The sequence below is a fragment of the Bos javanicus genome, chromosome X, assembly GCF_032452875.1.
Source record: "Bos javanicus breed banteng chromosome X, ARS-OSU_banteng_1.0, whole genome shotgun sequence".
Lineage (NCBI taxonomy): Eukaryota > Metazoa > Chordata > Mammalia > Artiodactyla > Bovidae > Bos > Bos javanicus.
Window position 1 is genome coordinate 47,326,507 of NC_083897.1, and position 17,233 is coordinate 47,343,739.

General features: G+C 37.5%; 1 protein-coding gene across 3 annotated transcripts in view; it reads left to right on the forward strand.

The window, feature by feature from the left end:
* The window catches only part of DIAPH2 (diaphanous related formin 2), a 941,635-nt gene that overhangs the window by 713,689 nt on the left and 210,713 nt on the right, over nucleotides 1-17,233 (forward strand). For all 3 annotated transcript variants that reach the window (XM_061409121.1, XM_061409122.1, XM_061409123.1), the window contains one exon: nucleotides 13,344-13,479. In XM_061409121.1, the coding sequence (XP_061265105.1) occupies nucleotides 13,344-13,479 (136 nt within the window). The remainder of the gene's footprint in view (nucleotides 1-13,343; nucleotides 13,480-17,233) is intronic.

A 17,233-nucleotide genomic window follows, 5' to 3' on the forward strand; every position in this document is an offset into this window, starting at 1 on the left:
GGCATGTCAAATTCAATTGTTTTTCTTTCTCAGATGGAAAAAGGGATATTCCAATAGCTATGAAGAAGAATATGTCTGCAGAAACCTGCAGCATTTGGAAACCTCCACCATGCTCCAGATTGTAGATTGACTTCTAACTAATCAGAGTTCAGCATTCTAATGGACTGTGACGAGAGAGGCAGTTTTTCCTCCAACTTCAGATCCCATGGTTTTTGCAGTTGTAAGGCAAATTTTAAAAGAAGGCCTTGGAGATTATAGCCAGCCTTCATTACAAAGCATGACCACTTTGTAACCAACTGCAAGTTTAATATCCAAGGAGATTTGCACATAACAGTCTTCTTTTTTTCCTTCTTCCCTTTTGAATAATTTACCTTTGAGATTCTCTTCACGACCACACTGGTGTGCAAAGATCTGTTTGTCTGTCAAATCTCCTGATATGTACAGCGTGTGAAAGATGCATTAATTTTTTATTTGTTTCTAAAGGAGGCTGAACAGGAAGCTGGTTGTGCTGAATACAAGAGAGGGCTCCTTTAGTGAGCATGTACTGGAATTCACTTAACTGTCTTCCTCTCCTACAACAGATCAGATTCTTCTATGAGTCTCCCCTCTGCCAAAAGGGAGTTAGTTATACAAATAAACTCAAGAAAGTTTTCATCTAAACTTTCCACCCGAACCTGAGACAGTTTAGTCTGAAACCAAAAGATCACTGGCAAAGCTATGTGTTACAAATGTGTGTGGATCATGCAGTGAAAACAAAGATCTCCTTTCCAAAATTAAAACAGATTTTTTTTCTTGTAACCTTGGAGGTTCTGTGTAAACACTAATCTCTACACAAGTGAATTTTCACTGCAGCATGTGGTGCTATTTCCATGTGACAAATGTCATGGTTTCAGGCCTTGGAAACACTACACACTGGCATTTTAAAGAAAATAAATACAGAAGTCAGTGAACCATAACCTTTGGATGATCTGGAGAGAAGCCAACCATTTGAAGGTGGGTGATGTTCCCAGCCACTCAGATTTTCCACAATAAAGAAATATGAGAAGTGTAGGGAATTGCGTGTAGAGATGTTTTGGGGAATTTCATGTTTTGAGAAATCCCAGGCAGAAAAGTATTATTATGTAAATTGACAAACTCCAGCTTCCAGTTCTTAGAAAATGTGAAGCATATCGAAAGTTTAACTAGATTTGACCTTTTATGTTAGGAGACTACAGTAAGGAGGATGGAGCTAGGAAGTTCATTAGTGGATTATTTTATGTAAGGTGGTAAGGGAAATCCTCACTGATTCAGATCAGATCAGATCAGTCGCTCAGTCATGTCCGACTCTTTGCGACCCCATGAATTGCAGCACGCCAGGCCTCCCTGTCCATCACCAACTCTCAGAGTTCACTCAGACTCACGTCCATCGAGTCAGTGATGCCGTCCAGCAATCTCATCCTCTGTCGTCCCCTTCTCCTCTTGCCCCCAATCCCTCCCAGCATCAGAGTCTTTTCCAGTGAGTCAACTCTTCGCATGAGGTGGCCAAAGTACTGGAGTTTCAGCTTTAGCATCATTTCTTCCAAAGAAATCCCAGGGCTGATCTCCTTCAGAATGGACTGGTTGGATCTCCTTGCAGTCCAAGGGACTCTCAAGAGTCTTCTCCAACACCACAGTTCAAAAGCATCAATTCTGATTAGGAGACATTTAAACTTTGCAACCCCATGGACGTAGCCCACCAGGTTCCTCTGTCCATGGGATTTCCCAGGCAAGAATACTGAAGCAGTTTGCCATTCCCTTCTCCAGGGGATCTTCGTGACCCAGGGATCGAACCTGGGTCTCTTGCATCTCCTGCATTGGCAGGCGGGTTCTTTACCAGCTGAGCCACCGGGGAAGCCCTTTTGGTAGCTCTGTGTGAGAGCAGAAAGAATACGAGTGTAAAGTCTCTGAGGGAAATTGAGCAGTGAGGATAGAACTGAATGACCCAGGACAAGTAGGAGAGGACCAGATCATGTAGACTGTTGGAAGGGCTGGTTTTTCTTCAGCTCTGAGTAGGAGTAGATGGCTTCTCTGACAAAGAGACCAAGAGGAAGGAGGAGGAAGGAAGGAGGCAGAAAGACACAACTTTAGGGAAAGGTAAAAATTAAGTGTGGGAGAGGGCAGTCTAAGCTAGTAAGGAGGTGGAGAAAGAACAATCCAGTCTATAGGAAGGAACATAGCATCTCTCCAGAATCTAAGAGGGTAGAAAATATCTATTTTATTTTATTTGGTTATTTAGCCTGCACCTCTTTGATTCATACCTTATTTGCAAAGGTTAATAAGCAAGACTTGAATCTCTATCTAACTACAGTATCAATACATTTGTTCCATGTCTATTACAGAGACACCTAAGTACTCGAGCAAGCTAATCAAGGTTTCAATTACCCCAGTGAGAAAGAAAGACTTCTCAGTTACAATCATAGTTGATTGGTTGATGAAGTATTCATGAGATCTTGCATAAGAGGAATTTTATAGGTCATTTGTACTGTAATAAGTGGAAATATCTGGGAAGGAAAAAAAAATGTTTAGCAGTATTACAGTGCTGACAGAGTCTTCAGAGGTACTGACTCTCAGTGTGGTTGCTGCAGCTGAAAATTCTTTGCCCTGAGCATTTGTCATGACTCCTTCAATCCAATATGCCCTCTAAACACAGTGAAACTAGAGAAAAGGAATATCTAAAGTTGTTTGATGTTAATTAAAGAGTAAGATTCCTTCTTTTCTTTAATGGAAAGCCTTAAATTGTGCCCAAATCATTGTACTATCTTATATAGGGGTTTTTTTGCTAATCATCTGGTGGTTCAATTCTTTGTTCAGAGGCTGAAAAGCTCATCTCTCACATTGTATAACCTGATATCATCATATTCAAATGGGAGTGAGAAAGATCTGGAAGAGTAGATGAGTCCAGATTTACTATGACCTTTTGTATTCTATAGGATTTTCACCCACTTATCCTAACAAATAGGGACCTCAGCCCAAGTTCCACATTGGTAGTGGTAACATATATTGGAATCTGTGTTTCCCAGCAACTCTTATCCTTGGTTACAGGCAAGTGCAGCAAATTGCAGAAATGTCTAGCAGCCAGAACAGTTCAAGCAGAGTGTGTTAGGTGTCTATCTATACGAAACTGAGCATTGGAAAGGAAGGAGAATTTTGTTAAAGAAAATTATTTTGGAAGATGATATGAGGCATCATACATAGAATTGCCTTTCCTTTGCATTGTCATGCTCAGCACATCTCTGGGACAGGGAAAGGACATTGCTTCTATAACCCTAGTTCACTGGTCTGGACAACCTTTCCATCTCTACCTATCTTGCCTCCAGTTATGCCTGAAATTAAATGAGAACCCCACCAACAAGCAAAAGGATTATATCATCATATCTTCTCTTTGAAATCCTCCAGTAGATGATTTTCCAGCAAGACTTTATTATTCTTATTGTTTAGTCGCTAAATCGTGTCCGACTCTTAGCCCACCAGGCTCCTCTGTGCATGGGATTTTCCAGGCAAGAATACTGGAGTGGGTAGACATTTCCTTCTCCATGGGATCTTCCCCACCCAGGGATTGAACTCATGTCTCTTGTGTCTCCTGCATGGCATGCAGATTCTTTACCACTGAGCCACCAACTAGAAACCTCCTATTGGTCACTTGAGGAGAATTTCGCAAAGCCTGGGGTAGAAGACTGAGTGTACACTAATTCTCCTTTAAGCAGGACAAATGAATACAACATTCTGAGATAAATACAAAAGAAAGAAAACTTCTTATTTCCAGGTCAAATGGCCTTGGAGTATGTGCTTTATTTTCTCAGGGAGATGACAGAACTAACTCCAGATGTTAAAAAAACAATGACAGGAAAAAAAAAAAAAATCTACTGCCTTTCCCCAGGAAACTTCATCTCTCTGTTTTTGCCACAGTCTCATAGGTGTGTTGAACTCTAAGTAAGATGATATGTGAATTTCATTATTAGTCTACATAGCAAAATATTCTGTGATGTTTTTGTTTCTTAGATCTGTTAAGTACAGTATCTTAACACAAGAATTTCCCCCAGAATTATTGTTTATTCTATGTGTATCTTTTTACTCATGAATTGAGAAGGCAAGTCCTGTCATCTGTATAAAGTTTTGGGGTCTGAGAAAGAGTGTATGTTGTGTTTCTTCATAGTTTTACTGGATGTTGCAAGATTTCCATATCAAAAAGAAGCCTCCCTCTCCCCAGTGCATATGTGCATATGTTCGCACGCCTCTGGGCTAGGGTTTTGAAATGGAGTACAGATCCTGAACTGGTATTGCCCAACTGTGGAATTATATAATAATAATAATAACCACCCCATTTATCGCATACTTCTTTAATGTGCCAAGCACTGTGCTTAATGGCTTCAGATGCAATATCTCAAAAACTCACAGACCAACACTGTGAAGTACAGGTATTTCGTATTTCAGCAAAGCAGGCTTAGCACAGTTAAGTAAGTGGGCCAAAGAGATAAAGCATGATGGTCGCTAGACAGCTAGGATTTAAGCCAGATTTCTTAGCTCCTAAAGGCCATCCTGTGTTCACAAGGGTATGCTGCTCTACTCAGAATGTTTAGATTATGGGTCTTGACTTGAGAGGAACAAAATATAATAGGCCTCTTTGCCATCATTTTTACTCTGGGCATAAAATTCCTGGGTCAGGAAATTTGAGAAATCTTATCAACAAGATGCATTATAAAATGGAGATTTAGAATCATCATACTTGTCTAAGAAACAGAAATTTACAGTATCCAGGTCAACAGTTCTTTGATTTGAATTTTAAGTGTTCTGTGTTATTTTAAAAGAGATTAAAAGAAACAATTTCAAATTCTGAAATGGTAGTATAAGACAGAAAGAAGGTAAAAGAAAACAAATCTCCAACAGCACAGTTTGAATTAAAGCTGAAAAGGATCAGATGCTAGGACAGTTCAAGATAAAAGATGTGGAGAGAATTCACCTATTTCATTGAGTTTTCATCAGACGATTATCTCTCGCTGATTCACCTTTAGTATATAAAAAGATGTTCAGTATAATGTATACCAGGTTTCTTTATATTATCGCCAAATGATTTGACTCAGTGTCATTAGTGAGTCCTTCTAACATGGCTGATGAATGAAGAAACACTCAGTGGTGTGATCTCAGTGTGCCTCTGGCAGCAGCGTTGCCAATATTTTCACCAGGACATTTTCAATCCATTCTTTTAAGGTTGTGTGACTCTCTTCTAATACAGCTTCCAAAACTGAAAATGAATCACAATCTTGCCAAGGATATTCTCACAGATACCCAGGATAATTCAAAACTCAAAAGAGAAAAAAAAATTCTATTTTTTTTTTCCATGAGTGCCAAGTGATACACACAGGCACACATATATGGATTTTTAAAATTACCTTTAAAGGACTTCCCTGGTGGTCTAGTTGTTAAGACTGTGCTTGTATTTCTGGGAACACGGGTTTGATTCCTGGTGGGGGAACTAAGATCCTGCATGCTGTGCAGTAGGACCAAAATAAATAAATAAATGTTACCTTCAATGCCAGTGATATGGTACAGTTGAAAATCATGTTCAGTATGCTTATGAGGGTAGATGGTAACAAGATGCCACATTTCTAGTCATGGATCACATCCTCGTGTCTTCCAAAAAAGAGAGAGGTGATTGTGCAAATTAAGCTATTGAAAACACATGAGGTCATGTGCACTTACCGTTTACTTTCAGATGTTGCTTTCACATATAATAATGACTGCCATCACGTAGTGAGTATTTCTCTGTACCAGGCATCGTCTTCAGTTTTATATAAACATTATTTCCCTTAATCTCTTGAACAACTACGTAATTTGAGTGTAGTACTAACTGGTGCTAGTGGTAAAGAACCCACCTGCCAATGCAAAAAGATGTAAGAGACGCAGGTTCGAATCCCTGGGTCAGGAAGATCCCCTGCAGGAGGGCATGGCAATGCACTCCAGTATTCATGCCTGGAGAATCCCATGGACAGAGGAACCTGGCAGTTCCTCTGGGCCGCAAAGAGTTGGACACGACTGAAGTGACTTAGCATCTCCGTTCTACAGATGTGTAAACTAAAGCTCAGGGAAATGAAGTAACTAACTTGTTCACGGTCACACAGCTCTTAGGATAAGTGATGGGAACTTGGATATGAAAACAGGTTAAGGTGACTCCAAGATCCATTTTTCTTGCTAATTGCTCTACTTCTCCATCCCTCAAGTATACTTTGACTTTCAATGAGATCACAGTGCTTGCAGAGTGCCTCTGAAGTCAGCACTGGGATAAAAAGCCCTTGAATGCAATGGAAGTAAGGAATAGGTTTTGGTGGGCAGTGGTTTTCATTTTTAAATATCATGAGATTGGAAGATGCTCGGTTTGTGTAGACCTAACATGAAAGAGGCTGGCATCTGAGCCCCTTGGAAATTTCTAAACCAGTTTCATCCATTTCTTAAAGTTTAATTGGAATATATGAGAGATCTTATCATTTACATGAGGTTTGGAATTTGTTGTTGTTGTTTTTTAACATATGACATTTTTAGTCCGTAAGTCTCATTTGTTCATTATCCCCAACAAAGGAAATAAGATTTGTAATTTATTCTTATCTTTCAGTGAGGCAATAGAGACTTTAAATTAGTGAGAGATTTAAAATGAGGTTGGTGAATACAAAAATTTTACAGTCAATCTTGGAGACATTTTTTGTTGCATTTTACTCCTGTGCTTTTTCCTGACTCTTGAAAAATAGATATGCCAGTAAAACTGAGACTTTTTTTTTTTTCTGTAAGCTTTTCTTATCTTGGTGAGGTTAGTACCAAAACACTTTCTCAGTTAGCATCCTCTTAACAGAACACAGTTCTTCACATTGACAATCTAATCAGTTGGCATTCCCAACCCTAAGAAATAATGATTGATGCCTACTCGAGAATCTTGTTGAAGTAGACAAGTTAGCATTTAAAATGTTTAGTGAGGCTCAACAGATATAAAGTGTTGTTAATCACAGTCAACTATTTAAAGATTTTTTAAAAATTCCAATCTCAAATTTGCTCCTGTTCCTTTTATTCTTTTAATTACTTGGATTTTGTTTTATAAGAATTAGAATGAAAAAAAAAAAATACATCCCATCCCTCAAAAGAGTTCTCTCATCAGTCTTCATATTTTTTGGAGAGTTAACCAAAGTTTTGAAATTTCTTATCTTTCTCTCTAGTAAAATTTAAGATTGTTGGTATGAAACCATAGTTAAGATTTCCCTTTCTCATTGTAAATTTATTTCCTATGTAGGGATAATTGAATAGGCATGTGTTTCCCATCTCTAATTTCCTAAAGCTGGAGCCAAAGAGTAAAACCACCAAGAAGAATGGGATCTTCTTTTCAGCATGATGCTTCTTCATGAAGACAGAATTGGTGATATCAGAACTGAATCTTACTCCACAGTCTGTGTTGCTTGAAAAACACATGCCTTTGTAGATGTCTGCATTCATTTCTATTATTGCCAAGCCACAGAAATGATTTTCCTCTTTGTTTCGGTCTCTTTAAGGTTACACCATTATACCATTTCAAATTGTGTGATTGTTTCATAGTTAAATTTATTCCTGAAACATTTAAGATGTCAACTGATGGACCTATTACTTGGTCTGTTTCATTGTTTATAGACTTACATTCATGGTGTTTTAGAAGTGCCAGTTCCAAGTCTCCCTTTCATATAGAAATTTAACCCTTTCCTGTATGATGAATTTTTCTACTAGTGATTTGGTGATTTTATTGACTGATTTTCTTATAAATTGTATTAGTTTAGATTTTTATATAAACTTTTTTTAGTTTTATTTTTAAGAAAAGGAACAAAATGTGAAGAATGCTATATAAATAATATGAGTCAAGTTCATGAACCACATAATGCCTATCAATGATCTATATCATTTCTTTTCTCAAAGTATAGTTTAGATTTGGGCTTTTTTGTATTTTTATAATTATTCTACTATCTTCATTATGTAATCTTAGTCTACAAAAGAATACTTATAAAAATATCAGCAGTCTTGCGAATAAGGTTGCCAAATTTTTCACATAAAAATACTGGATGCCCAGTTAAAGTTGAATTTCAGATAAACTATGCTAAAATCTTTTGTTATCAACATGTCCCACATATTACCTGATTTTCTTAGCATGAGTATATCCCAAATATTGTGTGGATAATGCATGAGTTTTAGTATCAAGATGTCCCAACTATTGCATGAAATTTTTTAATATAAGTATATGCTAAGTATTGAATGGGATATACTTAAACTAAAAAAAAAAAATTTACATTATTACTCAGTTACAAAAGAGAATGAAATACTATCTGACATTCAAATTTAGCTGAGTGTCCTGTTTTTTATCTGACAACTTTACTTGGAAGGCATCTTGGTAATGTGAGTGAACATATATGGTTCTGGTATTTAAGTACCTGCAGAGCCCCATGGATGGAGAAGCCTGGTGGGCTGCAGTCCATGGGGTCGCGAAGAGTTGGACAAAACTGAGTGACTTCACTTTCACTTTTCACTTTCATGCACTGGAAAAGGAAATGGCAACCCACTCCAGTGTTCTTGCCTGGAGAATCCCAGGGACAGGGGAGCCTGGTGGGCTGCCGTCCATGGGGTCGCACAGAGTCAGACACGACTAAAGTGACTTAGCAGCAGTAGCAGCAGAGCCTTGGACATCTCATTTAACCTACCTGAACCTAAGTTTTACCATCTGTAAAATGAGAACAAATACTAATTGTTTTGTAGGTTTTCTATAAATATCTGAAGTTCTTTACTTTAAATACCTGACATATAATAATTTTCCATTAAAAAAATATCTGTTATTATCAGGACAAGGAAGAAATACAACTGCAAGTTACCAGTTTTTTCTATCTTCATAATAAATGACAGCACTCAACAGCTAAATAGTCCAGTAGAGTGATAATGGAAGCGTCCATCCAGATGTTGGTTGATGGTTCACCAGATCAGAAATCTGACTGGTAATAAAATATACACAAGCATTAACCTCCCTTCCCTCTTCTGCTACTCACCTCCTCTTATGTTACTTACCAAAGATCATGCAACTTGTTAGTATCAGAGCCTGAATGTATGTTGCCTTTTTTCTGAGTTCCAATTTTATTTCAATCCTGCATTTTTCAAATACTTATTTTTTATTTTATTAATTTTTATTGAGATATAATTTACATATCATAAAATTCACCCTTTTGAAGTACCAAATCAGTGGTTTTTAATATATTCACAAGATTCTGCAACCATCACCACTACATAATTCCAGAAAATTTTCATCATGACCAAAAAGAAGCCCCATACTCATTAACAGTCATTCTCCATTCCCTGCTCCTCCTCCTGTCAACCAATAGTCTGCTTTCTCTCTCCATGGATTTGTCTATTCTGGACACTACATATGAATGGAATCATACCATATGTGGCCTTTTGTGTTTGACTTCTTTCACTTAGCATAATATTTTAAGATTCATTCATGTTGCATCATGTATCAGTACTTTATTCTTTTTATGGTCGAACAATATTCCATAAACAGTATGTACCATATTTTGTTTATCCATTTATCAGTTGATAGACGTTTGGGTTGTCTCCACTTATTGGCTATTGGAAATAATCCTTCTAATGAAAAATCTTGCACAAGTTTTTGTATGAACACGTGTTTTCTTTTCTCCTGGATATATATCCAGAAGTGAAATTGTTGGTTCCTATTGTAACTCTATGTTTAGCATTTTGAAGAACTCAGACAGCTTTCCAAGATGACTCACTATTTTACTTTCACACCAGCAATGCAAGGCATTCGAATTTTTCCAATTCCTCACTTGTTATTATCTGTTTTGTTGTTTTTTTATTATAGCCATCTTAGTATCCATAAAGTGGTACCTCACTGTGATTTTGATTTGCAATTCCCTAGTGACTAATGATGTCGAATGTCTTTTCATATACTTATTGGCTCTCTATCTTCTTTGCAAAAATGTCCATTTAAATCCTTTGCCCATTTTTATTTGGGTTATTTGTCTCTTTATGGTTGAGTAGTAAAAGTTTTTATATATTCCTATCAGATACACAACTTACAAATATTTTCTCCCATTCTGTGGGTTATCTCTTTGCTATCTTGATAGTGTTCTTTTTTCCCCCCTTCCCTTTTGGCTGCACCACACAGCTTGCAGGACCTTAGTACCCAAACCAAGGATTGAACCCAGGCCCTGGCAGTGAGAGTGCCAATTTCTAACCACTGGACTGCCAGGGAATTCCCTTAACAATGTTCTTTGATAGATAAAAGTTTTTAGTTTTGATAAACTTTTATTTATCTGTTTCTTTCTTTGGTTCGTTGTGCTTTTGGTGTCATACACCAAAATGTACATCCACCAATGTGGATAAACATTATCTTTTCTTCCTCAAAGAATCAAACAAACATTAAACACTGAGAAGAGACATGGGTTCTTTTCCCAACTTTGCAATTACATAAATGTGTGACCTTAGACAAGTAGTTAAACTCATTCAGAACTTAGTTTCCATATCTGCAAAAAGAAGATGCTTTCAGCGGAAGAGGCAATTTTCAATTTTTGGTGAATAAATTAATTTTTATAAAACCCCCTAGGTTAGTGCTTCTCAACCTGGATAACATCTGCCAGTCTCTGGAGACATTTTTGGCTGTCACAACCAGAAAGGTGCTACCGGCATCTAGTCAGTGGAGGTCAAGAGTGCTGCTAAATATCTTACAAGACACACGGCACTCCTCCAACAAAGAATTTATTGTTGTTGCTAAGTTGTGTGCAATTCTTTGTGACCCCATGAACTGTAGCCCATTGGCTCCTCTGTCCATGGGATTTCCCAGCAAGAATACTGGAGTGGGTTGCCATTTACTTCTCCAGGGGACCTTCCCAATCCAGGGATCAAACCTACGTCTCCTGCTTAGTAGGTGGATTCTTTACCACTGAGCCACCTGGGAAGCCTACAACCAAGAATTGTCTTGCCCCAAATGACAGCAGTGCTGAAGCTGAGAAATGCTGCTCCAAAATTATGATTCTGTTATTCAAGTTTAAGTGGTAAGTCTTTGAGTTTGTCTACAGGAGCCAGAGTATTTTGTGCTCTTAGCATAATTCTGGATGTGCTAGTGTGATAGCCATAGTAGAAGGGAGAGGTACCAATAATTCTTGCAAATCAGAAGAATATCTTTGAAAGTGCTTTTTAAAGGCTTTTGAAAACTATTATAGGGACTTCCCTGGCAGTCCAGTGGCTAAGATTCCATACTCCCATTGCAGGCCTGGGTTTGACCCCTGGTTGGGGAACTAAGGTCCCACATGCTCCAACTGATGATTCCAACATGCCTCAACTAATAAAAAAGATCCCTCATGCCTCAATGAAGATTGGAGATCCCTCATGCTGCAACTAAAATGTGGCACAGTCAAATAAATAAATACAAATAAAGGTTTTAAAAACTAAATAGATGAAAACTATTATATCTTTTAATATTAGAGAAAATATTTTAATATAGGTACCTCCAGGCCAAGCCTTATAGATGTATTCTTGTCATTGAGTCTTCTTCTTTGGGGTTTTTGGAACAAAACAGTTTTTGTGAAATAGTTGGTACATGCTATAAAATAGGTCTAATGAAGTAGAATAGGAAAAAGAAAAGCAGAACAATTTGATGGAAGGAATTTGCAGTTGATGTGTCTCTGTATTAGTGATTTCTCTAAAATGACTCTTCTCTAAAGTACTATTAGTCCAGCTGAACTGTTTACTCTAACTTTATCCCATACTGTCTGCTGAAATGTACTGATTACCTTAAGTTCCACACATTATGCAAAATAAAACAGACAATAGCTGGAAGTACATTTCAGCATTGCTAAAGATCTTGACATGTAAATGCTATTAAACTTGCAGGTTTGTCTTTCCTGTGACAATATGGCTGATTGTTTCATGTCCTGCACCATTAGATGTAATGATGACCACCAGCACACCCACCACCATCACTGTCATAGATGAAGTGTTCTAAGTACTTTATAAATGTATCTCATTTTTCCTTACAAAAATCTTATCAGTTGGTTTTAAAAAAACATTTTTCAGGGAAGGGGAAAGCATAAAAAAAGTGGTAGAATACAGGCTAACCATATTTCCCTATTAAACTTTTTCTTATGCATCAAAACTATTTCATATTTCAACAACAGAGACAGAATGTTTATTGGTAAATCTGTAAATATTCATGTTTCTAATTTTCTAGCACCCCAGTTCAGTTCTGTTCAGTTCAGTCGCTCAGTCATGTCCGACTTTGCAACCCCATGAATCGCAGCATGCCAGGCCTCCCTGTCCATCACCATCTCCTGGAGTTCACTCAGACTCACGTCCGTGAAGTCGGTGATGCCATCCAGCCATCTCATCCTCTGTCATCCCCTTCTCCTCCTGCCCTCAACCCCTCCCAGCATCAGAGTCTTTTCCAATGAGTCAACTCTTCGCATGAGGTGTCCAAAGTACTGGAGTTTCAGCTTTAGCATCATTCCTTCCAAAGAAATCCCAGGGCTGATCTCCTTCAGAATGGACTGGTTGGATCTCCTTGCAGTCCAAGGGACTCTCAAGAGTCTTCTCCAACACCACAGTTCAAAAGCATCAATTCTTCAGCACTCAGCTTTCTTCACAGTCCAACTCTCGCATCCATACATGACCACCGTAAAAACCATAGCCTTGACTAGAGGGACCTTTGTTGGCAAAGTAATGTCTCTGCTTTTCAATATCTAGGTTGGTCATAACTTTCCTTCCCAGGAGTAAGCGTCTTTTAATTTCATGGCTGCAGTCACCATCTGCAGTGATTTTGGAGCCCAAAAAGATAAAGTCTGACACTGTATCCACTGTTTCCCCATTTCCCATGAAGTGATGGGACCAGATGCCATGATCTTCATTTTCTGAATGTTGAGCTTTAAGCCAACTTTTTCACTCTCCTCTTTCACTTTCATCAAGAGGCTTTTTAGTTCCTCTTCACTTTCTGCCATAGGGTGGTGTCATCTGCATATCTGAGGTTATTGATATTTCTCCTGGCAGTTGTGATTCCAGCTTGTGCTTCTTCCAGCCCAGCATTTCTCATGAGGTACTCTGCATATAAGTTAAATATAATAGCAATTAAAACCTGAGTATACTTTTTTTTTTCAAGAAGAAATATCTTAGGCTTATTTCATCCTCTCAAAAGTACATGCACATACCTAAAAGCTGCTATAATACTATTGCATCTCTGAACATCTACACATGTGTATATAGAATTTTTAAATTACACAACTCCTCTAATATGTAAGCAGTGTAAGAATTTTTAACTTTGTTTATATGTACAGGAAGCAGTGAAAGAAAACAACAAGAGAAAAGAACTGGAAGAGAAGACTAGGAGGGCAAAGCTTGCAAAAGAGAAAGCTGAACAAGAAAAGTTGGAACGCCAGAAGAAAAAGAAACAACTCATTGATATAAACAAAGGTATGAAGCGCTTCCATTAAAAAAAAAAAGACATATGAAGTGTAAAATAATTGCACTTAATTAATTTTTAATTATAAACTGAATAATTATGGTTCGGGTAGAAAATTTACCATATTATTAGTTACCTTTATCAAATATCTCTCATTATTGTCTTTATTTCTTATCATCCTACACTGAACACAGGATTTTTGATAGCCAATGCAAGGTAATATGTTGTTGCAACACTCTTTTTCTTTTCATATCTTTAATCAAATTATATATGTTCTGAATGAGTGAGATGAAAAGAGAAATACTGGTCTGGGGACATGAGCCTTATGGTTTTAATTTTATTTTATTGGCACATGACTATTGATAGTACAGTAACGACAAACACCCTCCCTTGGGATCTTGAACGTTTCACGTCTTAATGGATATTGATGGCACTATTAAAAGCTGAAAAAAAATCGGGAGAAAGCACCTTGTCCAGCTGTGAGCCTACGAACAAAATACTGGTATATCCACATAGTATGAAGTAAGTTGTTTTCTTGGTTAGCAAGAATGACTGCATATAAAAGGAGAATTTTTTTGCTTTGGTTTTGTTTTCTTTTTTTTTTTTAGGATTTTTATTACATTTAATTCATATTTAAACTTGATTTTATTTTATTTTTAAACATTACATAATTGTATTAGTTTTGCCAAATATCAAAATGAATCCGCCACAGGTATACATGTGTTCCCCATCCTGAACCCTCCTCCCTCCTCCCTCCCCATACCATCCCTCTGGGTCGTCCCAGTGCACTAGCCCCAAGCATCCAGTATCGTGCATCAAACCTGGACTGGTAACTTGTTTCTTACATGATATTTTACATGTTTCAATGTCATTCTCCCAAATCTTCCCACCCTCTCCCTCTCCCACAGAGTCCATAAGACTGTTCTATACATCAGTGTCTCTTTTGCTGTCTCGTACACAGGGTTATTGTTACCATCTTTCTAAATTCCATATATATGTGTTAGTATACTGTATTGATGTTTTTCCTTCTGGCTTACTTCACTCTGTATAATAGGCTCCAGTTTCATCCACCTCATTAGAACTGATTCAAATGTATTCTTTTTAATGGCTGAGTAATACTCCATTGTGTATATGTACCATGGCTTTCTTATCCATTCATCTGCTGATGGACATCTAGGTTGCTTCCATGTCCTGGCTATTATAAACAGTGCTGCGATGAACACTGGGGTACACGTGTCTCTTTCCCTTCTGGTTTCCTCAGTGTGTATGCCCAGCAGTGGGATTGCTGGATCATAAGGCAGTTCTATTTCCAGTTTTTTAAGGAATCTCCACACTGTTATCCATAGTGGCTGTACTATGCATTCCCACCAACAGTGTAAGAGGGTTCCCTTTTCTCCACACCCTCTCCAGCATTTATTATTTGTAGACTTTTGGATCGCAGCCATTCTGACTGGTGTGAAATGGTACCTCATAGTGGTTTTGATTTGCATTTCTCTGATAATGAGTGATGTTGACCATCTTTTCATGTGTTAGTTAGCCATCTGTATGTCTTCTTTGGAGAAATGTCTATTTAGTTCTTTGGCCCATTTTTTGATTGGGTCATTTATTTTTCTGGAGTTGAGCTGTAGGAGTTGCTTGTATATTTTTGAGATTAGTTGTTTGTCAGTTGCTTCATTTGCTATTATTTTCTCCCATTCTGAAGGCTGTCTTTTCACCTTGCTAATAGTTTCCTTTGATGTGCAGAAGCTTTTAAGGTTAATTAGGTCCCATTTGTTTATTTTTGCTTTTATTTCCAATATTCTGGGAGGTGGGTCATAGAGGATCCTGCTGTGATGTATGTCAGAGAGTGTTTTGCCTATGTTCTCCTCTAGGAGTTTTATAGTTTCTGGTCTTACGTTGAGATCTTTAATCCATTTTGAGTTTATTTTTGTGTATGGTGTTAGAAAGTGGTCTAGTTTCATTCTTTTACAAGTGGTTGACCAGATTTCCCAGCACCACTTGTTAAAGAGATTGTCTTTAATCCATTGTATATTCTTGCCTCCTTTGTCAAAGATAAGGTGTCCATAGGTGTGTGGATTTATCTCTGGGCTTTCTATTTTATTCCATTGATCAATATTTCTGTCTTTGTGCCAGTACCATACTGTCTTGATAACTGTGGCTTTGTAGTAGAGCCTGAAGTCAGGTAGGTTGATTAAAGAAGAGAGGGTAAGGAAAGAAAGTGGTCAACATCAGGTACCTGCAACTGAATAATGAAAAAGCATAGCCTTTGCCACTGAGGGTTAGAGAATTTGAAAACAAAATCTGAACAGGATGCAAGATAATATGATTAAAATGGACCACCTGTTTCTAAATATATGATATTCAGAATTGCAAGCACTGTATAATGTTTACCATGTGTCAAGCACTGTTCTAAGGCTTTCACATATTTTAAGTACATTAATCTTCATAACATCTCTATGAGACAGATGCTATTATTATCTCATTTTATAGATGAGGAAACTGAAGCTCATAAAATTAAGGAACTTGCCAAGGTCACACAAATAGCAAGTATTATCAGCAGGATTAGAGTCTAAATACTCTGGTGATAGCATCTTTGCACTTATAAATGCCATTGTCAAATAATAATAGCAATAACAACAGCAACAACAGCAAACATACAGTACTTACTGCGTATCAGGAACTGTTCTAGGAATTTTATGTATTTGAATATATTTAATCCTCACAAAACCCTAATAGAAGAATATTACTATCTCATTTTAAGATGAGGAAACTGAGGCACAGAGAAGTTAAGGGAGTTGTCCAAGTTGACATAGAGAGTAAGAGGTGGAACCAAGATCTGATCCTAGGTAGTCTGTGGCCAAAGTTAATTATTAATTATTATTATTATGCATTTTAAATTACAAGTATTTATTATAATAGAAAGTGAAAGTGTTGGTCGTTCAGTCGCATCTGTCTCTGCGATCCCACAGACTGTATCCAACCAGGCTCCTCTGTTCATGGAATTCTCCAGGCAAGAATACTGGAGTGGGTTGCCATTCCCTTCTCCAGGGGGTCTTCCAAACCCATGGATCGAACCCCGGTCTCCTGCATTGCATGCAGATTCTTTACCATCTGAGCCATCAGGGAAGCCCCATTATCAATTACTCTGCCATAAATCTTCTAAAGTGATATTTGGCAAATCGTCAAAAGTGATATTGCTACCATTTTATTCATACCTTTAAAATACATACAAATTTTTAGAAAGTGACTACAGTTTATTTTTTTGCCCAGGAAATAAGCATAATTTTAAAAGAAAAGAAGTATACAGAATGGATAAACAGCAAGGTCCCACTTATGGCACAGGGAACTATATTCAGTATCCTGTAATATACCATAATGTAAATGAATGTGAAAAAGAATATACATATATATATATATATATGTGTGTGTGTGTGTGTGTGTTCTCAATAAATGGCTGATTTACTCAGAGGAAAATGGAGCATGACAGCTCTTGCAAGTCCCTGCACAGATATGCCAACATCCCTAATTTTGAGTGAGGCAGAATCTCAGTGCAACATTTGGGTTTCCCAAACACAAACACACAGATACACTCACAGACACACACATTTCAGGGTGTGGAGATTGAGGTGTTTTTCACTCTCTGTTTCTTTGCTGATTCATGACCACTCCATAAAATCTGTGTTAAAGATGAGGTCTTTCCCTAAGCCTAGTTATTTTCTGTCTGTTTGGATTGGGTGGGATATATCTTTTGCCATATATATATGT